The following is a 23232-nucleotide window of genomic DNA, read 5'->3' on the forward strand; positions in this document are numbered from 1 at the left end:
TGGTTCAGAAGGGATCCTGTAGTCAGATAATAACGGTTTATGCCTGTAATCCTAGCTACTCGGGAGGCTGAGGTCTGTGGATCACAGTTCAAAGCCAGCCAGGGCAGCGAAGTCCATGAGGCTCTTATCTCCAATTAATCACTAAAAACCAGAAATGTAACTAGGGCCCAAGAGGTAGGGTCTTGAGCACAAAAGTTCAGGGGCATCACCCAGGCCCTGTGTTCAAGCCCTAGAACTGGCACACATAAAAGGAGGGGAGGTGGTCTTGTAAACTTCTCTGCCCATGCTTCTTTGAACTGCAATCCCATTCTCAGTCTCCTGAGTAGCTAGGATTACAGCTGTCAGCCACCAGTGCCCAGCTACTGTAAGACTAAAACTCACTTGTCTTTTCATGTGCTATCAAGGTTCTTGAGCCTGAAGAGGTCTTTAAGTCCAGTGCCCACTTTGTGTCACAGACATTCAGCACTTCAGGTCCAGGTCCTGCCAGTTTGACCTGTTCCATGGCTAGGGCAGGAGGGCATAAAGACATGGAGGGTATGGCTACTTCTGGCCTACAGAATTATCTGGAAGGATCACCGGCCCACAAGATAGTTCACGTGGCCACAAATGTGATCACTGACTTTATTCCTTTACCATTCTATTTGGATTTGGTAGCAGCAAATTCCGCCTTGAAGGACCCTTGTAAGGGAAGGAGGTAGATGGAATCATCCTTTTGAGCATCCATTACACTTGTCCCCCATTTCAGCTCAGCGCTTGTCAGACTCTTGAAGAGCAAGTAGAGGAGTAGATGGACGGTGGGTTCCAAGAGCATCAAGGTGACTAGAATTTACTTTTGCATTTCATCTGGCATTGATCTTCTAAGGAAGATCAGCTTCCCAGGGAGCTTCTAGTTGATCTGCATCTTTCCAGCATTGCTACCTTTGGATGTGACACCAGGCTCTCGAGCATTGGCTCTGGTGTCGCTTTGATAATAAGTCTATTTACATGTCAGCTTTGTTTAAGAAGGGCCTTTTTTGGGAGGAGGGTGCCATTTCTGGGGCTTGAACTGAGGGCTGGGGCACTGTTCTTTAGCTTTTTTGCTCAAGGCCAGGGCTCTATCACTTGGGTCCTAGCTCCACTTCCAAGTTTTTGGTGATTAATTGGAGATAAAAGTCTCAAGATTTTTTTTTTCTTTTTTGCCCAGACTGGCTTCAAATTGCAATCCTCAGATCTAAGTCTGTTTCTTGAGTGGCTATGATTATACGAATGAACCACTGGGGCCTGGCAATAGCCAGGTTTGTGTTCTGCCTTTTGTAACAAATGTCTTTCCACCAGCTCTGCTCCACCAAATTAATCAGATTCGCATCTTGTGTTCACACTTTATCAGGCATACCATACAAGTGGCACTGATGATAGGTACTCAAGGCACAGCCTGACTGCGAGAGCCATGTAAATGCTCAGGCTCAACATCTATCAGCAAAACGTGCCAGAATATTCTGGACACCTCAAGTGGGGAACTCCTCTGAGGAAGTGATATTAAAATACATATATATACACACTTATTTTTAAAACCACAACTGAAAAAAAATTTACCACTGGGTAGAATTAAATCTGACAAGAAATCCTCTGAGATTTTATTAGTACCACTGTTGTTTTCTTTGGCTTCATGTATTATATTCATAAAATGACAAGGGAAAATAATTGTAAAAGGAAAATATTTTGTACAAAAATACAAAGTTTTAAAAGCTCTTTAAGTATATTTCATATTATTACTAAGAATTGGCCTATATATCTATATATGTCTGCATAGTTTTCCTACCTCTTGGATTTTAGAAATGTAAGGTACTGTTTACACAGTGTGTAAATTCTTTGTGTAGCTCAACAGCAGTGACAGTCTGTTTTAGATGGAGTATTCCATACTTTGAGTGATTTAATTGGCATAATTGTGTGGTTATTGGCTGAGAAAAATCTATGTGATTCAGTCCATCGGCACACTGAGAATCGGTACTGCTCTGGGGGACCTTTCAGTTTCCAAGTCCTTGGAATAATGGCAAATGATAGCTGTTGATTTTTAGTGACTGGTTTTCAGTGCTTCTCCCTCCTCTGACCTAGAGAGAAGGTAATGGAATCTGCAGTATCCTTCACCCTGGAGAGCTGCTTGAAGACTTGCTCAAGCTGTCACATCCCATCTGTTATAATGCAGATGATAGGACTAGAAGAGAGGAATAAGGATGGGGTTAGAGACATCTTTAGGAACAATTCTATTATCCATCATTCAATATGTTTATTTTTTTTCCCTTTGGTGAGGAGTAGTAACTGGGGCTTGAACTCAGGACTTTACACTTGATAGACAGTGCTCTATTTAAGCATTCCCCTTGGTCTTTGGTTTCTTTTATAAATAGACCTTCACATTTTTTCCTTAAGCTGACCTCAGTCTTCTGCCTCCTGGGTATGTGTGGGATTACAGGTGTGTACCACCAGAGCGGACCCTAACATTGTTTGCTTTTTCAAATGTGTAGAAGTACTTAAGCCAAATTCCCTCTATGAGGAACCTATTTGGAGAAGAGGGGGGAATCCCTTCCAAATCACTCCCAAATGCCTAAGTATAAGCAAAAAAGACTAATTTGGTTTAGCTGTCACCATTGATTATACTCTAGTGTCTAGATATCCATGTCTCTCAACTAATCAGGCTGTGGCTTCCTTTATATGTTTTGGGGTCCCAATACTGGGTAGACCATTCTGTTGAATGGGCAGATACATAACTGGTGCCACAGTTACTTCCAAAAATAATGCCTAAAGGTTTTTTCCCCCTAAACTAATATCTTAACCCACCTTTATTAAAATGTAATTCACCAAGCATTCAAGTGACCCATTTCAAGTGTTGAATTCAGTATTATTTTTTTTAGTATATTCACAAAGCTGTAATACCTAGTCTTTGATAGAAAAGATTTTTTCATCATCTTTGGAAGACACTTCTATTAGCAAAGTTTATGATGAGAGAAGGAGGAAGTGAGGAAGGAATGCTATCTAGTTCTGATAAAAACTAAGGTGCTGTGTTATGCAGGGGGTCCATATATTAAATAAAACCTCTGGCTTGTGATCTTATAAGCAATCCATTACCTAGGACAATTTCTGGCTGGTAGACAGTGCTCAGTAAATAAACACAAGTGATGCTTGGACAAGCATGAATGCTGGTCTACACAGACGATATAAATTACTGATCTGGAACTGTAAGTTTGTTTTCTAAAATAATCTAATATAAATTGAGTACTTGTCTGAGTCCTCACAACCATCTCATGGAGAAAGTAATATTCCCCAGAGGTTAATGACCTACTTCGCTAGTAAATAAAATATACAGGACTGGAAACTACACTCAAAGCCCTTCTCCCTACCTCACCTTCAAATTCCAGCAGTGACTTCACTCACCTGTCTCCCTTTTTTTTTCACAAATGAAGTTATTGACGTCTTCACACTGGAAATCATTCCACTGCCCAGCGTAAATCAAGCCAGCACAGTCTTCTCCTGGCCCGTGGCCATGGCCCCAGTTATCAGGTTGTCCAGCTTTCCAATTTCTTTTTAACAAAAGAGAAATTGAGTGTTATTTGTATAATAACACATTGGATTTCTTTATTCAGAGGAATGTAAGAAGCAAAACCAAAGAGTTTGTCCTGGAATGAAAATGCATCACAGAAAGAAAAAGCAGTGCACGCTCTTACTCAGGATGATGAGCAGTTGTTGTGTAACATCATGTGCACTTCCCAGTAGCCTTGCCATTTTTGCCACAAAGAAATGAACTCATTAAGCTTTATCATCATGAGGCTGAAAGATTGAATCCTTTTTTGACAATGGTTAGATAAAAAGCTTTCTAATGTATTCTAGAATGCTGACTTCTGGTTCTATACACATATGCATAGTGTTCATGACTATATATATATATATACACACATGTGCGTGTATCTATCTATAAAATCTCCTGTAAGTGTGGCAAGGGAGACTCACTTTTTTTTCCTCTTTCCCTTCTCCCTTCTTCTGTGTTTTGCTCACAAGGATCCTTGTAACAATCCAAAGCCTCAGGGAGAGAAAATGAGAGACCCTTCATAGTATTTATAAGAACTTAGGTTTCATTGGCAAAGTGGAGCCAATTTAGAAAGAAATGGTAATTTTACTGGAAATGACTCGTACATTTCACTGGGTTTTGGGGGAGAAGGATTCTTGAAAAGTTGCCTTTAGGATGAGCTCATCTGGGTTTGTTGACAGCTTGGATACTGTTGTTTGGAACAGCACTTAGCCAGAGTTCAATTTCTTTTTGGTTGGTTGTGGGGCTTGAACTCAGGGCCTGGATGCTGTCCCTAAACTTTCTCTGCTCAAGGCTAGCACACTGCCACTACACCTCCACTTCTGGCTTTTTGGTCTCATGGACTTTCCTGCTTAAGCTGGCTTGGAACTGTGATAGTCAGATCTCAGCCTCCTGAGTAGCTATGATTATAGGTGTGAGCCACCAGCGCCCAGCTTGTGGGCTTTTTTTTCTTTTTTTTTTGGTGAGCCCTGGGGCTTTAACACTGTTCTTGGGCTTTCTCAAGGCTGGAGCTCTACCACTTGAGCCACAGCACTACTTCCAGCTTTTTCTTATGTATGTAGTATGAAGGAATCGAACCCAGGGCTTTGTGCATGCTAGGCAAGCACTCTACTACTAGGCCAAACTCCCAGCTTGAGGGCTGTTCTTTAAGATGTAGGTTCATGAACAGAAGCTCATGGCTGCTGCCCAAGAGAACACAGTGGCCTCTGGGGAGCGTCTGGAAGAACATTTGCAGCAGGAGATGCTTCCCACCAATCATGACTCATTATCCCATGAGCAGGCACATGTTCTAAGGTCACTCAAGAACAGAGCTCACATTGCCCTCCATTATGACCAGCCTGATCACTTCATGGAGAAAGGGCAGGTGAAGCATACAGTCAAAGAATGAGGTAGAACTGACACCTCCAAACCATACGTATGTTTGGGGATATTAAAGAATCACTTTAGTTATAAATCTAATAAAAAAAAAGATAAAGGAAACTTATCAACTGTCAGAGTAAACATGGGATGATACTATACTAAGAGGATATAATGAGAACATAGTGCTTTATTCCGATACCCATAAAGCACCTGCTATGTGCCAGGCACAATCCAGATGATAGCTGGCTGCAGAGCACAAGTTCAGACTTTCATGGAACTTATATAACAAATTAGACTAAAACAAGCATCTCAGAAAAAGCCAGGCATGAGGGCTCAAGCTTGAAATCCTAGCTACTTAAGAGGAAGAGAGATCCAGGACTGTGGTTTGAGATCAGCCTTGGTATAAAAGTTTGTGAGATTCCATCTTACTCAATGCAATGGCATGATGGTACATACCAGCCATCTCAATGGCAATGAAAAGTACAGCTAGTTTAGTGTGCTCTAATCTGCAATCCTGAGATCCTATCATGAAAATAATACAAGATGGAGTAGACAGAGTGGTTCAAAGTGATAGTGTGAAGTCCTGAGTTGAAACTCCAGCACTTCCTTAACAAAAAACAACAGAAAAGAGCAACGAGCAACAACAACTAGTGATGATACTGATGAAGACAAAATTGGAAAAAAACTTAACTTTTGAAACTGGAGGAGGTGTGGCTGAAATGGTAGAGTCCCTGTCTAGTAAACATGAGGCCCTGAGTTCAATCCATAGCACCACAACAATGGCAACAACAACACTTGATTAACTTCCTGGACATTTTTCCACCTTGCAGGCCGACTCTGGAAATGTCAACATTTGAGCTCATTAATACACATTTTATTCATTTCTTCCAGTATAGTGAGAGGGATTGATCCTAATTTTGATTACAGAATTTGAGATCTGATTGATTTTATAATGACAGGCTACTTGATATATAGTTTACCAGTGAACTGAGAAACCAAGTATAATTATGGCTTCTTTAGAATAAGAAGGCCTGCTTAATACTGTCCTCACATTTTCTTTTAAATCATTTAAAGCTAAGTAGGTAAAAGTGGGGGGGGGTGCTATTGACCTCAAAAGATAATTGAGAGGTAAGAAAGGAGGAGGCAGTCCTTATCCCCTTCCTCCATTGGCTTTTGGGTTACTGGAATTCAGACATAAAGCTCAAGGCTTTCTCTTAGGGAAAGAAAACCATAATGCATTTTCATGGAGTTGAGGGGAGGTAACTGAGGTAGGCCAACCTGGAGCTTTCCTCCAGCTGAAGCCAGCTGCGGGAGCAATCTGAACCGTCTCCATGCATTTCTTTGGAAAAGCAATAATTCCATGGAGTGGGAATGTCCTGTGTGTGTGCTTTGCAGTGGAACAGTGCATGTCAGATAAATTCAAAGTGTATGTATATACCTTAAATATTGCCTATAGAAAGAATGGCTGAACTCTGGCCTGAAAACCCCCACTGTTGACATTTCCAGGTCTCCTATTAGAAATGCACACATTACAGCAACCTAAAACATAAGTCTGCTAAGAACCTCGGAAGCATGTAGATGGATGGCCTCTGTAATGTGGAAACACACACAAGCAAATCAGCTGGTGGGTGTGGAACACCTCCGGGTTTTGGGGGTCATCCTTATGGAGACAGGACATATGTTCCCAATCTGAGGAATAGTTCCTTCCAACCTCGCAACTTAGTACTTTCTCTTCAACCATGAGATTAAAGCCTCAAGGCCAGCAAACTTCTGCTGGGAAGGGCTTGGCCTCAAAACAGGAAGATGTTAGTGATGAGAAATGCTTCTTCGCAGGAGAATGAGGAATGGAGTTGTGGAAAAGTTCACTTGTGGCCCTGGTCAGTGCTGCTTGGGTAAAAAAGTATGTGAAGGCATACAGTGTAAATTACTGTTAAATTAGTGAAACTGAAGTCTTTTTTTTTTTTGGTCTCTACTGTCCAATGGTTTATGTTACAAAAACACAAATATGATATGGGGCCATCTATAAGGATAGAAAAGCCATTGTTTTACCTTTGTGATATAAACAGGAAAGCTCAAATGTGACAGTAAATTCTCACCAAATGACGTCCACAGAAAAAGGAGAGGGCAACTCAAGGGTTGAGAAAGACTTGAGCCTCTGACTTAATAGAGTGGGTAGGGGAGACCTACTGCTGCGAGCATGTGGGTACAGCCTACATCCTTTATCTTGCTAATTTGGCCTAGGTAAACTCTCACTAGTGACAATTGGCCAAATGAGATGTTGCATCAAGAGTAAAAAAATTGGCTTTGATATACCCCTAGTTTCACCAATCCTTTATTTTTTTCTTTTTCACTGCTTTTTGTTCTTTCCTGTGTTTCCTCACATTTAATTGTGCATGCCCACGTGTGTGTGTGTGTGTGTGTGTGTGTGTTTCTAGGGGCAGAACCAGGTTCTTTCTACTTAAATCTGTTCTTTTTTCTACCTTTATAACGAGGAAACTGATTTTCAATCTTTAAGAACATGTTTTAGGGCTAGAAATGTGGCTTAGTGGTAGAGTGCTTGCTTAGCATGCATGAAGCCCTCAGCATCACATAAACAGAAAAAATTGGAAATGGCACTTTGGCTCAAGTGGTTGAGAAAAGAAGTTTGGGGGACAGTGCTCAGGCCCTGACCTTCGAGCCCCAGGACTGGCAAAAATAAATGTTTTAAAGTATGTATTATAAGGCTATCAGTGCTTTCCTAAACATGCTGTTTATATGCACGTCTGTTACATTGTTTGTGATTTTTAAAAATGTACGGTTTATTCAAAAGTATCATATAATCTCCCAAATATTTGAGAAATTTTCTGCTATCAGTTTCTAATATGAGACTTGTTTAATTTTTCGAGATTTGTTTTATAGTCAGACATGTGATCTATCTTGGTCAATGTACTATGTACTTGAAAGCATTTTGTAGTTCAGAGAGATATTCCACAACTGTCAACTCAGACAAGATAGCCAATTGTGGCTCCTCTATCCTTATTGATTTTTCTATCTACATGTTCAGTAAATCGTTTAAAGTCCTCTTCTTTAATATATTTAGGATTAAAATGTTGTCGTCTTTGGGATATGGTCTATGAAATGAACCTTAAAATATATAATTTTATTGTTACTATCAAGATGTTGTACCAGAGGGGTTCATGTTAAACAACCCGTGTAGAAATGGGCTTTTTTAAAAATGTGAGTATAGGGATAATGCTTATATTGCTGGCCCCATATCCCAGGAAAAAAATCTAAAAGCTGGCTGATGGGGAAGAGCCCCTCCCCAGGAGATTCAGTAAATGAGAACCATTCACGGTCATATGACAACCTCTAATTAAAGGACTGGAGACTGCCAGCCAGAAATGAGTTTGTCCTATGTCTATGGTGAAATGCAAAAGGACAGTACCTTTCTTCTCCATCTGTTGTCAGGTAGACAGCTGTTATGTATTTAGTCCTCCTATAGGGGGTTGAATTTGGGGCCTCGTGATCTTGCTTGGCTTTGTCATTTAAGGCTGGTGCTGTTACTTGGATTAGACTTCTGCTTCTGCCTTTGTGGTGGTTAACTATAGGTAAGTCACATATTCATCTGTCTAGGATAGCTTTGAATCTCTAGAGTGGCCAGGTTTATAGATGTGAGGCACTGGTGCCTGGCCATTTTACTTTTTTCAATACTGAAATTTGTAGTCCTACTAAAGTATATGAGAACCTGACCTGGGCATTATCCCAGACTATTGCAGAGTTAATCTCATACAGTTCCTTTTTTCCAACCGGTCCTGTCTTGCCCCAGCCTGGCACAAGACTCAGCTGTGGATCTCAGGGGAAATAAACCTGAGTTCAGGTCTGTGTGTGCTCTTATGCTTTTGGTATTTGTGTTTCTGAACCAGGTCAGAAATAAGGAAGGTGAGTGCTGGTGGCTCATGCCTATAATCCTAGCTACTCAGGTAAGTGAGATCTGGGGATCATTGTTTAAAGCCAGATCAGGCAGAAAAGCCCGTGACACTCATCTCCAATATATGCCAGAAGTGGAACAGGGCCTTAAGTAGCAGAGTACTAGCTTTGAGAGCAAAAGCTCAGGGACAGTACCTAGGTTCTGAGTTCAAGCTGTAAGACCTGTGAAAAGAAAAATACAGTGAAAGGAAAATAAGCCTTCCTCTCTGTATTTTTCCTCTTTAACAGTAACCACAAAGTCCCTAAGTAATTTGAAAAGGGCTATGTATGTGTTGGAGAAAACAGCTGTGACACTGAATTCCTCTGTGGTAGATGTAAGGACTAAGATGTTGCCAGTCTTATCAACTTATGGGTTTAAGAGAACTGGTACTAATTCTTCTTCTAATGTCTGGTAGAATTCAGCTATGAAGACTTCTGGTCTGTTTGTTCTTCCTTAGGTGAGTTTTTTGATCACTGTGTCAGCCTCTTTTTACTGATTGTTCAGGTTTTCTATTTCTTTTTGATTCAATCTTACTAGGGTGTGCATTTCTAGACATGTAGCTATTTCTCTAGGGCATCTGATTTGCTGGTATATAATAATTGAACTCAGAGCCTTGCCCTTTTGTGAGCAATCTCTTAGATGGCTAGATCTACAAAATGACTTCTGTGAGCAGGAGAAAGACCTCAGAAACCCAGAGGAGGAATACAAAACTAAGTCTGCATAGATGAAGAAGTACTTAAGGAAGGTGGTACTGGTGAGAGGCCCCCACAAGCATGAAACCCTTCCCAGGTTTCAACAGAAAATGTTCTTCACAAACCTATTGTGAGACTTGAGTGAGAAGGCTGTGTGTGGATCTCAATATAGTTGTATAGTAGTGGTACTATTTTACTATAATTATGATAAGAATACTAATACTTGGAGGTGATGTATTTCAAGCATTTCCCACGTGGTAATCCCTGCCTGTATTACAGACTATACAGGTGTGTATACAAAAAGTCTCATTTTCAAAGTACACAGTCCTTTGGTCAAGTATGTTTTACACATAGGGAGGGATCTCATTGCTTTCAGGGGTGGGTCAACGCCAGACCCCAGCTCTCCTTTTTTCTAGAGCCTGTGCTCCCTCCTCTGGATTTTACTGGCTGTTCTGGTTTGTGCAGCATTTATATGATATATCAAATTCTATTAGCCTTCAGTTATTGAGACTTCATCCTATGTCTGATTCCTTTCATGGAGGATTTAATCCGGGGAAGGTATCGTTTGTGTCCCATTGGATGAAATAAGCCATTGCTGTGGGTAGGAGCCAAAGCTTTTCGGGGCCTTCTGGGAGTATGTGTCTGTGGTGTAATCCTGGTTGTCAAATACATTGTGGTGTTCAAATATATACAGCTCAATATATTCCATGTGGATGAGCCCAGTTTCTTGGCGGAAAGCTAAAGAATGAATTTCTTGGTGACTCTTAACATAGACCTGAATTTAATGGTGACTTTTTGTTTGCTATCCAAGAAAGCCAAGTTCTTTTTTTTTTCCAAAGAAAATAGGTTTAACAATTGCTACCTCCTCCTTTTCTCATCTTTAACCCTTCAGTTATGTATAGATGTCAATAACCACAACTGTTTTGAGTCTCCCCTAGTTCATCCCTTCTATGTTACATACCGAAAAGTTCCTGAGTGCCCGAGTATGTTTGTGTATAACTTCTAAGTACAGAAGAGAAAATAGGATATCTACCACGTCAACACATGCTCACTTTGGGGGCAGACCTAGGACCCCCAAATGATCCATATCAATATTTGCCACTTAGGAGAAGAGAAGAAGGTAGATTTAAAGTACAAAACTACCAGGGGAGGTGGTACATGCCTGTAATCCCAGCTGTCAAGTAGAGGCATTGGACTGAATTAAAGGCTGCCCTAGCTAGGTGCAGTGGCTCATGCCTATAATCCTAGCTACTCAGGAGGCTGAGACATGAGAATCAAGGTTCAAAGCCAGCCCTAGCACAAAAGAACCTAAGACTCTTATCTCCAATTAACCTCTAGAAAACGGGAAGTGGGGCTTGGCTCAAGGGTAGGGTGATAGTCTTGAGCTGAAGAGCTCAGAGACAGCGCCCAGGCCTAGTTCAAGCCCCATGACGCACAAAAAGAAAAAAAAAAAAGGCTGCCTTAGGCCACATGGTCTCAAAAGGACAAAGCTGCCTCTATTCATTTCTGACCCAATACCACTATTCTACTGGTACAAGTCTTGCCCCAAACAGCCTCATTGTCTCTTTTGCCAGGTAGAACAACCCCAGAAGGCTAGGCTCGGAAAGAATCCAGTACCAAGGCCAGAGTAGAGATTCAAATGGATAGAATGTATTACCTTTAGAGTATGGGGAAGGAGAGGGAAGTGAAAGCACTGAAGTCCTTTAAGAAATGCTTTTTCTATACTGTAACTTTGGGTGCACATGAGCTTCCTGGGTTCTCAATCAGTTTAGATACACTAGTGGTGATGTGCTGAAAGGAACCCTCAGTGTGCAAAAAATTCTCTGGGTGAAAACTGAATGTAGCTAAGGTTGTCCACTTCATTACCCTTCCTCCTAAAATCAAGGAAAAACACTTTGGACAGAAGTACACTAGTGTGTAGTTTCATGGGTCTTAAGACCATGTAGACCGAAGAGGAAAACCCCACGGACAGCATATCATACCAACTGCCAACCACTATCCCCTGTGGAAATATGCGACTGGTTCCCGAATACTCACTTGTAGTCCACAGGTGTCCTGTCTAGCCACTTCCACTCGTTTTCTTGCTCCAAGTCTGTCAGGCCAATCCAGTGGCTGTCCCTCCCTACGATCTGCTTTTTTATCCATTGCTGAAAAATAGAAGGGGAGCATCACTATTTCTGTTGATACTAATAATGGTTATTAATATCTGAAAGACTTGTTTTCAACATATGGGGTAAAAAACTGTCGAGAGAGGGTGTTTATTACCATTTTTATATGGTTTGCCATCCTTTTTTTAATAGCATTTATTGTGTTGGGACATCGTTTTGGAGGACTTGGTTATTTATAAGTGATGGAGGAGCTGCATCGCTTTTACAAGTCACAAAGACAGCTCAAGGAAGCCCTTAGGCTACCACCCCTCCCTCCTGGGGTCTACTGGGGGGATCAGCTATGGCATTATAAGGGTTCTCTCTGAGCCGGGTCCTGTGCAGAATCTTTAAGATTGTATAGCAAGGATGTCTAGTGGCTGAGCTTGTGCCCGCTTCTGGATGCTTCCAGGTCAGTTATTAGGAGAAACTTGCCTTTAGGTTTGTGTTTGCTGGAGATGCTTAGGGAAGAGGGAGGTGGTCCTGGAACACAGTAGTACCCAGGGAAGATCATTGGTGTTAGCTGCATCTCAGTCTAAGCTCTATACTTTGGCATCCTGTGCATAAATCATTTCAACCTTCTGCCCCAGTTTTTATCATCTGTAAAGTGACCTGTATTTTAGGGTATTTCTCCTGTTTAAAGAAGAAAACACCTGGCACGTGGCAGAGGGCCTGAGAATGACCAAAGGTGGGCCCTGCCTCCTCTGTTTTCCTGGCCCCCCCCCCATGACTGATTAGCTCTTAAGTATCTTGTTTCTCTTTGCAGGTGTGGTGGCATGCTTACATTCCTCTGTTGCCCTGCAAACTTGAAATAGCCAGTGGGAAGAGCTTCATGTCTCTGAGCTTTCAAAGCTGGATATGAGAAGAGAGTTCCAGCACCATCGATGAATTTAGTGAGCCCTGGACAAAGCCCAGGTCTTCACATCATGCTCTTCCATGTGATTATAAATATTTGATGTCTTTTACTCCCCAGCAAGCGTGCAATTTCCTGACATAAGCTATCCCTAAATGATAGCTTTCTTTCACACCCATGTCTGCCACAGACCTTACCTGTTCCTCTCTTGTGTTTATGAAAACAAGATGTGCAGACTTGTCCTCACAGAAAAGTTTTGCATCCTCAAAAATTTCTTTTTCCACCGAAAAATAGTAACATTTGTCTGTGAAGTTCTTCCAGTGAGGTGGACAGCCTAGGAAGACAAAGTTTGCAAAACTAGTTTTAAGCTCTTCCCACTTCCTTAGCTAGGTTGAAGATGCTGAAGTCCCAAACCCATGCGAGGAGCAGTCTGTGCAAGCCTGGGCCTGATTTCACAGTAGTGATAATCAAGAAATCCTACGTCTGGGTCTTTGTTCCTGGATTAGTGCTATACAATGACAGATATAATGTAAAAGAAGAGAGGAAGGCAGGCCCAGAGGATTCCGCCTTGAATTTTTTGGAACCTATGAACTGGGTGGGAGAACCTAGACCAAATCCAAGCTCTTGGGGCAAAAGAGAGAAGCATAGTCTCAGAGAAGGTAAGAATTTTGCCAAAGGCACCATGATACCTTTTCAAAAAGGAACTGAAACGAGACATCCACAAGGATTCTGTGTGATGCAGATGGATTTCACTGAGTGACAGTCTGTCCCCAAGGGGTGGACAGAATGAGGACAACATGGTCAGGGATTGGCCAACCAAAACTGGCTGCCTTCAAGCAAGTGTTAGGGGTTTCTTAACCTCTGAGGGCCTGATTCCTCCAGAGACTTGACAGTATTTGGAGAGAAGCATGGGCGGCAGAGAGGGTTAAGGCTTGTGGAGGCTCCTTCTAGGGGGTGGCTCCACTGTGAAGACATTGTCTGACCATCCCCCAATCTGAGCTGGAAAGGGATCTTGAACTCACCAGTGGCCTCTGGTACTGCAGTTGGCACATTCTGCAGAGCCAGGGGCTCCACTGACCCAGATGGGCCTGGGGGTCCGGGTGGCCCTTTGGGGCCTGGCATGCCTGGCACTCCTGGCAAACCTGGCAGCCCCCGTGGTCCAGGTACCCCAGGCTCCCCCACAGTGCCCTGCAGTCCGTGGAAGCCAGGAGGGCCCTGGGGACCGGGGAGTCCATCTTTGCCTGGTGGGCCTGGTGGGCCTGGGTCACCGTTGGGGCCCTGAGGGCCTGGCTTGCCGGGGGTCCCCCGAGAGCCTTTGGGGCCCTGGGAACCTTTGGAGCCTTTGCCACCACGCTCTCCAGGTGGGCCAGCTGGGCCCGCTGGGCCTCTCTCACCCGCAGGGCCCGGGGGACCAGGCTCCCCCTTTTCTCCTTTCTGTCCTTTGTTGCCAGTGGGCCCAGGAGGGCCCTGAGAGCCTCTGTCACCTTTTGGGCCTCTGGGGCCAGGAGGACCTAAAACATTAAAAAAAAAAAAAGTGATGAAAACACTCTGTCATCAGAGCTTCATGTCTTCAAATGTAATCCCCAATTTTAAAACATTTAGCACATAAATTAATGAATACATATTTATCATAAATTGTTGGTGTCCTCAATTGGAGGCAAACACTTAAAAAAGCAATTAAAACAAGGGCCCATCCAATGACCTTAGTGAATGAGTCCCTGTAAGGGATTAGGGACACAGACACAGGAAACCAGATGTGTGGGAAAGGAGGAGAGAGGCCCTGGAGGAAACTAACACTGCCAATAGCTTGACTTCTAGTTTCCAGAATTGTGAGGAGATACATTGGTTTAAACTGTCTCTTCTTAAAGCCTGCACAAACTGATACAACTGTGTTGGGACTAACAAATGAAAGCTCTCCCATCCTACTGTCCTTACCATTGAGTCTCCTTCACCCATGGCCCCCTCAGAGGGTTGGTAGGCCATTGTATAAACTCTCCGGGCTAGTTTAAGCCTAATAATAGAGAAGGTGGCTTGAGAAAAACAATTTGGCGAATTATATACAACAAAGCCAGGGTAGGAAGACAAGCAAATCCTTGCTGATCACTGTCATCCCAATTAAAAAAATAGTCTCACATCCTATGGTGGTTGTCTCAACAGGGCCTTAACTGGTATTCACTATAACCAGGATTTGACAGTAAATGGGACTTCCCCTTAATCCTGTCATCTGATTTTCACCTATGACACTGGTTCCTGTGGCCCAGATGATGACGACCTATAGGACCAGAACTACACTCTGTTCAAAGTTATTTAGCTTAAAAAAAGAAGACATAAATGGTAACGCTCGACTAGCAGAGCTCCGGTATGAATGCAGGTCTTCTGATGTGGAAATGAATGTACTTATGGAGATACTAGTCTTAAAACAATCTGCTTCCTCAGGTTTGAATTTATAAGATTGCCTCCTTTCCCAGGAACAAGTAAAAAGTTCCTAACCTGCGATTCTGAGTTTTCTTCTGTTTAATCTGAATAGGCTTGTTCCATAGCCTGAAACATTTAGGATGGATGGGGAAGGTGGACTTTTAAAGGTGCTACATCTGACAAGAAGGTACTGTATTTCTTCTGTCTCCCTCTACCAGTATCAGGGCTTAAATTTAGGGCCTCAAGCATACTTGACCTCCTTGCTTATGGCTAGCCACCCCTCAAGCTCAGGTTTTTCCTGTGTCGGTCCTGGGGCTTAAACTCAGGTCCTAAGCACTGTCTGAACTTTTGTGCTCAAGGCTACTGCTCTACTATTTGAGCCACAGCTCTACTTCTGCCTTCTTTGGGTGGTTAATTGAAGCCAGCTCGACTTAATCTCCCAACTGTGATGCTCTTAGCCTCTTGAGTATGTAAGATTACAGATTCAGCCACCAATACTGAGCCCTTCCTTCCTCCCTTTGTCAGTACTTGAATTCGGGGCTTGAGCATTGTCCCTGAGCTGCTTTTTCTGTGGTACTGAGGAACCAAACCAAGCGCTTCATGTATGCTAGGCAAGCACTTTACCACTTTTTTTTTTTTTTAATAGACTGTCATGGACATTTCTGTCTTGGCTGGCCTCATGGTTTGATCCTCTGATTCTCAGCCCCTTTTGTAACTAGGAATACAGGTGTGAGTCACTAGAGCCTGGCATAAATGTCTTTGTATGGGTACAAAATATTGGGGAGGCTGCTATGTGTTTCCCCACATGGATGGATATAGCATTATGGAAAGGTCTAATAAAAAAAAAACCTGGCAATAAAGTAGCCCCCCCACCAAAAAAAAACCCTCAGAAAACAAGCCTTTTCTTCTGTTTCACTTTTGTTTAACTTCAGGAAATCCATAAAGTCTGTTGATAAATTCAACAGTGGCTGCTCAGCTCGAGAATCTTAAATGCCACAGAATTGATGTGGCTAGTAAAGCTGCCATAGCTCCAGAAATACACAGGCACAACCAATACCAGGGCTTAAAAGCCCTAGGTTTTCACTGCCAGCAATCCTCTACCTGTGTGCAGACCCTGGAGCTTTGGAAACTTGGAACCCTAAAGCAACTCAAACCAGATGAAAGACGTTAAAGTGCCAAGCCAGGCATCTACCTTGAGGAAAGTTTCCAATGTGTTTCTAGCAACAGCTTTAATTCTTACTGCCACCTATCATCTCAGAGACTGAATACTAAGAACGTCTAAGGAGTCAGGAGCAGGGACTTAGAACTGCAATCCCAGCTCCACGGACGGTAGATGAGGAGCATTTGCTTGATGAGCTAGCTTTGAACCAGATCTCAGATTCCTGAGTAGCTAAGATTATAGGCATGAGCCACCCAGTGCCCGGCCAGATCCTAATTCTAAGTGAGGCAACTGTCTTAAGGCGGCTAATGACAAGAGCTCATTAAGTGTAAGTCATCAGGAATTTCCTGGAAAGCATCAGAGTATTTAGAATCTTGCACAGGAAAGACTAAGCCAAGCTTAATGCCTCCTGCTCCATCTGGCTTTCTCTCATCCTCAGGCTGAGCTCACCATGTGCAGAAAGAAGGCCCCAGATGCTGAAGTGTGGAGAGACAGATGTGCATGCAGAAGTGGAGTGCTTTGCCTCGCTGCTTGTGTTCGCATACCTGCAACGCCGCTGGACATACAGAATTGGAAGGGAGTGCTGGGCTGGCTTGAGAAGTTTCTCAGATCAACGCACAGCAAGTGCAAGGATAAGTGTGATGGGAGAAAGCAAATATTCTTCAGAAGCTGAGCTCTGACACACTGCCACTGACATCTCCTATTAACTATGGCTATTTCTACTTCGACTGTGTGCCACCACCTTAGGATCAAGATACCCACCCTACAGATGTGTTCCTTGCTCTTCACAGATGACACATAGGCAGGACTAGCCACACTTACCAACTCCCACCCTGAAACACACGGCCTATGGCTGCTATTTCTGGTTTGAAACATCGAAGAGGAAATTCCAAGGTCCTAGGTGTTAAAACATGGTGGTGAAGAAGGCTCATAGTACTGTGAGCCTTCGGAGGGTGTGGTTGGAGAGATCAGATAAGACCTCCCTCCAAAAACAGAGCCTGCTCAGGGGCCTTGTTGCTATTTCCATGGCTACCATTCTAACTCAAGTCATTCCTACCTAGGCTGGACTCCTGCCTCCACACTTTCACAATCTATTCTTATTCAACACCAAGAAGGATCTGTTGAAGATGCAAACAAACCTCCAATTCCCTGGCCTTAAATGCTCATTCGAAGGTATCAGGACAAGTATGTACGTTAAATGACTCTAGCAGTTAATGGCATGGGCCTTGGCACCAGAATACTTGGGCTCCAATTGTGTTTAAGTACGTATTGTTGGTATTTAAATCTCTCCCTCTGTAAACTGGTGATATTAAAAGCTTCCTAGAGTCCTGGTCAGGATTCACTGGGATGGTTTGAGAGTATTTAGTACAAGCTATTTTTCATACCTAAAACTTCCCTGATTAGCAAATTCCAGCAATCACTAATTACAGGAGAACTACTCATACAGTGAACATGAATCTTGCACTATAAACATTTTGTATTACTTGGCTAGCCAGCGTATCTATAAACAAAGATATAAAATTCCTTATAAAAGGCCAGATGAACTGGCTTATGCCTGTAATCCAGAGGCACAGTTCAAAACTAGTCAGGGCAAAAATTAGCAAGAACCCATTGCAACAATATTTAAAAGTTGGACGTGTAACCCAAGCTATGCAGGATATGCTAAGAGGGAGGCTTTTGGGGTGAAGGGGCCTAGGGGCTGGGAGTTTGGCCTAGTGGTTAAAGTGCTTGCCTAGCATGCATAAAGACCCGGGTTCGATTCCTTGGTACCACATACATAGAAAAAAAGCCGGAAGTGGTGCTGAGGCTCAAGTGGTAGAGCTCTAGCTTTGAGCTCAAGCCCAGGACTGGCAAAAAAAAAAAAATCCCTACCTGGAAACCAAGGAACTCTTCAGGTGAAGTCCAATTACTGCCAGAAAAAAATATCCTTGCAGAAGATTAGTTAAGCCAATAGTCATAAAAGTTTGAAATTAATAGACAATATCCAGATTACCCAGGTAATATTGTCCCAGGTACCAGTTACTCTAAAGAGCTCTGGTTTCATGACAGTGCACAGAAGCTACAATCTGCTTTCATTCTGGATTTAAGAATAAAGACTAGGTATTTAACATTTTTATAGTTTCAAAGCTCATAACAGACAGGTGGTGATGAATGCTAAAGCTAAACACACGTCAGCTCCTGCAATAGCCTAAAGCAGCAACCAGGGCTGGGTGACAAGCTTTAGTGTGACAAAAGAGAAAAAAAGAAGCCGATGGCCTCAGAACAAAGGTCAGAATGATGTAGGACAAGAGCTGCTGCTTGAAAGATGGGTTGTTGGCATAGCCAAAGACTAAGAAGCTGCCAAGTACTTTTCCAATGCCAGCCTCTGATTCAGCCACATCAACTGTGGTGGCCCAGTATTAAAACACTTGCGGTGTCAGTGTCCCAGGAGGCAGTACTGGCATCACATTCTTGTCGGACCAGCTAGAGAAGGGGCTGCAGGAAGGCTGTTGAGATGGGGTGTTTGGTCTACTCAGGAGGGAGGCAGGCCCATGCCTGATTAGACCCCTGGTAGAATAGCAGATCAGAACCAGGGGCAGTCTTCATTAAAGATCCCCTAGTAAATACTATCCATACCTACAACTTCCCTGACCGACAAGTGTCCATCCCCTCCAAAGTGGGGTCCCAATACTGTTCCTGAAACATCTTTAAAAAAAAAATCTAGTAGTCTTTATATGGCTCTCCAGAGCACCCCCAGAGGTCTTCTAAGCAGCTGTACATGACCGCCTTGTGGCCCACAAAGTAGATCCCCAAACCTACCTTGTAGACCCCAGTACCCTCACCTACCTTTTGGTAGCATTCTGGGCTGTGGATGTCCCTTTTGAAAGAGGACCCCCGAAGTAAACACTCTCCAGAGCTACTGAACATAGTAAGAACTTACTGCACGATTGGAATGCTGTATTTTCACCAATACACTTAAAGATCACAGTAACTTCCCCAAGAACACTTCTGTCAACTGAAATCCTTAGCTTCCTGCATACTTCCTCTAAGCTATGTCACCCCAACAGCATTTGTCTGTCTGGTCTTAGCAACCTATGAACAGGATTTAAATGAATCCCCTATTTTATTCAGTTGGCTTTATTCCAGCCCCTTAGATCATTTTCAATGATTCCATTATCCCTCAGCTATCACACAAGTGTTAGATTATCAGATCATCCATATCCTCAAGCTGGTCACAGATAGAGGTGTTGAACAGGCCCTGCCAGCTTTACTCACCTCTCACCATTAACTATTTTTTTTTTGTTAGTAGTGGAGTTTAAACTCAGGGCCTCTATAGGCACTCTACTATTTAGCTATGCCTCTGATCCTGTTATTTTTGAGATAGGGTCTTATTTCCTGCTGGAACGTTTATGTGGACTGAAATCCAGCTATGTAATTTGTTATGTAGCACAAGTAGCAAAGTCACCTAATTCTGCTGTAAGCCACCTCTTTCTCTACTCATCCTTATGGTCCCACTGTTAAAATGCCTTTATGCAAACTAAATACACTGTTTTTCATTCCTCTAGTACAACCCAATAAGAGCTCTGCTAATATAAGAAATAAGATACATTTACTACCTTTTAGACAACTTCACTCTGATGACTGCAACCTTACTGAAGGTTGTAGCTTCTTAAGACTTTCTTGCATTTCAAAACATATCCCCTATTTTCAACTTTACATTTAGAGTCCCCTTCCTTCCTTCCTTGGTCTGTTAACTTCTGCCTCGTTTTTTCCCATGAACCACAGTTTGAACTCGGGGCCTTCTACTTGCTTGCTAGGCTGGTGTTTTACCACTTAAGTCATGCCTCAAACCCATTCTTTTGCTAGTTAATTTGAGATAGTCTTTAGGACTTTTCTGCATTTGAACCACTATCTTCTAGATCCCAGGCCTGAGCCACCAGTGCCTGGCTTACCTTTATTCTTTTGCATTTTTTTTCTTTAATTTTTTTTTTTTGCCAGTTCTGGGCTTGAGTTCAGGGCCTGAGCACTGTCCTTGGACTTTCTCAAGGCTAGAGCTCTACCACTTGAGCCTTAGCACCACTTCTGGCTTTTTTCTATGCATGTGGTGTGGAGGAATCAAACCCCGATCTTTGTGCATGCTAGACAAACACTGTACCACTAGGCCAAACTCTTGGCCCCTGCATTTTCTTTTATTTCTTATTTCTAGTGCTCTAGAATTCTCTTGATTTTAAACAACCTAAATACGAGGACCATCTTACTATCTTGTCCTTGTATATTCCAAATAGATAAGCCCAGCATCCTCCATTCATGACCTTACAACTTCTGAAAGCAGTTTGATTGGAAGATACTATTACTGTGTACTTGCTACAGGTCCTCAAAAGTAGATTTCATCTGGGTCAAGGACTCCCAACACATGGGAATGACACCAATGGCAGTAAAGCTCAGATTTCCTACGGGAGTCAGTCATTTCCATCCTACCACTGTTGTGAGGACTACCATCCATCTATTTATGACATGTGGAACTAAAAATCCCTTAACAGAAACTTTGTAATGTAAAATAATCAGCCCTGCTGGGCCCAGGTGGCTTATGTGTATATTCCTAGCCACTCATGAAGACTAAAAGTAGAGAATCACAGTTCAAAGCCAGCCCAAGTAGAAAAGTTTTTGAGATTTATCTCTAATTACCTAGTAAAAACCTAAATGTGTAGTTCAAGTGGTAGAGCAACCCAGCCTTGAAAATGCTAAGGGACCTGAGTTTAAGTCCTAGTACTGGCACAAAAATTAGGGGGAACAAAAATAGTTAATCTCACTTTCAAAACAACTCCAAGTATTTTGATATTAAAAATACCTCAGTTACAAAAAAGAAATCTAGCAAAAAACAGAAGAAAAATAAAAACCTCAGTTACTAAGAAAGTCCAAATGAACTGATCTTTCTTCATTCAATGTCTAATTAATGGAGCATCTTTATACGTCATTTCAAGAAGGTGAAGCCTTATTCCTTTTCCTCTGAATATGAACTAAACCTAGTGACTTATTCCTAAAGAGTGAAATATGGTGGGAATGAGGGTATACACGACTTCCGAAGCAAGGACCCAAAGCTCACCATGGATTCCATCCTGGTCTTTCCCTTGGGAGAGCAGGAGTGCTCTGAAAGCAGCCAGCTTCCATGTTGGAATGATGATCAAACACATTCATATAATAAGCAACTGAGCCTCTTACTAAGAGCCAGTTGAATAAGCTGTGTAGAAAGCAGCCTCCAGCCCATCAAGCCTTCAGACAAGTTGCAGCCCTGACTCATAGCGAGACTACAACCTTATGAATTATACCAAGTCTGAACCCTGAATTCATGATCCACCCAAACTATGAGAGCAATATTTGTTGTTATAAATTCCCAGGTTTGGGGATTTGTTATACAGCAAGAGATAACTAGTGCTAACACAAATGTGGAATTCACCCTTACCTTGGAGTATTGTAAAATTCTTGATGAGCTGACCGTGTTTGGAGTCCACCAGTTTCATTTCCTCCATAATCACTGATAAGTTGGCCACTTCAGTGTCTAACCTTGACCTCATCATGTCTTGCTGCATCCGAAGAGAAACAGAATCCAATCGGATGTTGGCCAGTGTATTATTCAAGAAGGTCAGGTCATCTGTGTGTTTGGTCAGGGTATCGGTGCAAGTGGTCCTGACTTCATTCAGATTACTGGTCAGCGTCCTCAGGTGGTGGGCTGTGTAGCTGATGTTGCTGATGATGTTCACAATGTCTGTCTCAAAGAGCTGGAAGCGCTCCTCCAGTTGGCTGAACTTGATGGCCGTTCTGTTCTCTGCATCCTTGTGCGAGTCCTGAAGGTCTTTCAGGTTCTGCTCATTGGCCTGTGAGATAGTGGTGATGTTGTCCACCTGACCAGTAAATGAGCTGAGCTGGCTGTTCATATCCTCCAGGGTATCGTTGTTGGCTTTGGCTAAGGCTGAGTTGTTGGCAGCCAAGGTCTGTAAGCTCTGTACTTTCTCCTTCAGCCAATCAGTGTCCTTTTTGGCTTGAAGGAAAACCTGCTGCAGATTCTGAAAATCATTCTTGATTCTCTGGATTGCCTGGCTTGTGTCATCCACAGACCTCTGCAGATTGGTGATGAGATTCCTCTGCTGCAGCTGGGTCAAGTTCAGGTTGTTGAGGTTCATGGTGACCACATTGTGAGAGTACATTTGGTTCTGTAGATTGCCCTGGAGCACGCTGGTGTCCTGTTGCAGATTTGTCACATAGCCATTGTATGCCTGGAGGGTTTTGTTTACGGTGGTGATAAGGAAAGAATTATTCTCCAAAGATTCTTTCAGTTGACTCTGCCTATCTACTAGCACATCACCACTGGCCTGTAACTTCTCCAGTGTGTCTTTGTTCTTGGTAGTTTTTTCTGTAATCTCCCGAAGTTGCTGACGAAGATCCAGAATGTCCGATCGGAAAGTAGAAAGTTCTGAGTTGGTGCTTAGAGCTTTCTTTCCAGTTTGGTCTCCTGGAGTAAGAGATGTTAGTCATTTAGAATGGTGGAATGGAGAAGAGTTCGGGCAAAGGCAAAGACCTCAGATGCTTAGTTGATAGGTCCTGTGTGAGATTTGCAGACTGCTCTGCATCAGAATTCACATGTCTAATGCTGGGGAATCAGAGGGGTACTTTACCTCAGCAATGGCATAGTTGGATGAACATAGGATTTAGCATCTTCTAGGACACCACACAGGGGGTTCTGAGAAAGAATCTTTTACTAAAATTCGAAAAAGTGAAATTATAGCCAGGTGCTGGTGGCTACTCAGGAGGCTGAGATCTGAGGATCATGGTTTGAAGCTAGCCTACATAGGTAAATCTTCAACACACCAGCAAAAAGCCAGAAGTGGAATTATTGCTTATGTGGTAGAGTGTCAAAAAAGAGCTCAAGGACCCAACTTCAAGTCATAGAATAGATTATAATGGGGGCCGGGAATTTGGCCTAGTGGTTAAAGTGCTTGCCTAGCATGCAGGAAGACCCGGGTTCGATTCCTTGGTACCACATACATAGAAAAAAGCCGGAAGTGGTGCTGAGGCTCAAGTGGTAGAGCTCTATCTAGCCTTGAGAAAGTCCAAGGACAGTGCTCAGGCCCTG

General features: G+C 42.8%; 1 protein-coding gene across 1 annotated transcript in view; it reads right to left on the reverse strand.

The window, feature by feature from the left end:
* Window positions 1–1573: 1573 nt before the first annotated feature.
* Colec12 (collectin subfamily member 12) overlaps window positions 1574–23232 on the reverse strand; it is a 153454-nt gene continuing 131795 nt past the window's right edge. Inside the window, exons 5-10 of the mRNA XM_090353364.1 lie at window positions 21565–22611; window positions 13573–14061; window positions 12748–12884; window positions 11591–11700; window positions 3406–3551; window positions 1574–2191 (exon numbers count right to left, since the gene is read on the reverse strand). Of these exons, the coding sequence (XP_090209490.1) occupies window positions 2172–2191; window positions 3406–3551; window positions 11591–11700; window positions 12748–12884; window positions 13573–14061; window positions 21565–22611 (1949 nt within the window). The 3' untranslated portion in view covers window positions 1574–2171. The remainder of the gene's footprint in view (window positions 2192–3405; window positions 3552–11590; window positions 11701–12747; window positions 12885–13572; window positions 14062–21564; window positions 22612–23232) is intronic.

The sequence above is a fragment of the Megascapheus bottae genome, chromosome 19 (assembly GCF_031878675.1).
Source record: "Megascapheus bottae isolate mThoBot1 chromosome 19, mThoBot2.hap1, whole genome shotgun sequence".
NCBI classification, from domain to species: Eukaryota; Metazoa; Chordata; class Mammalia; order Rodentia; family Geomyidae; genus Megascapheus; species Megascapheus bottae.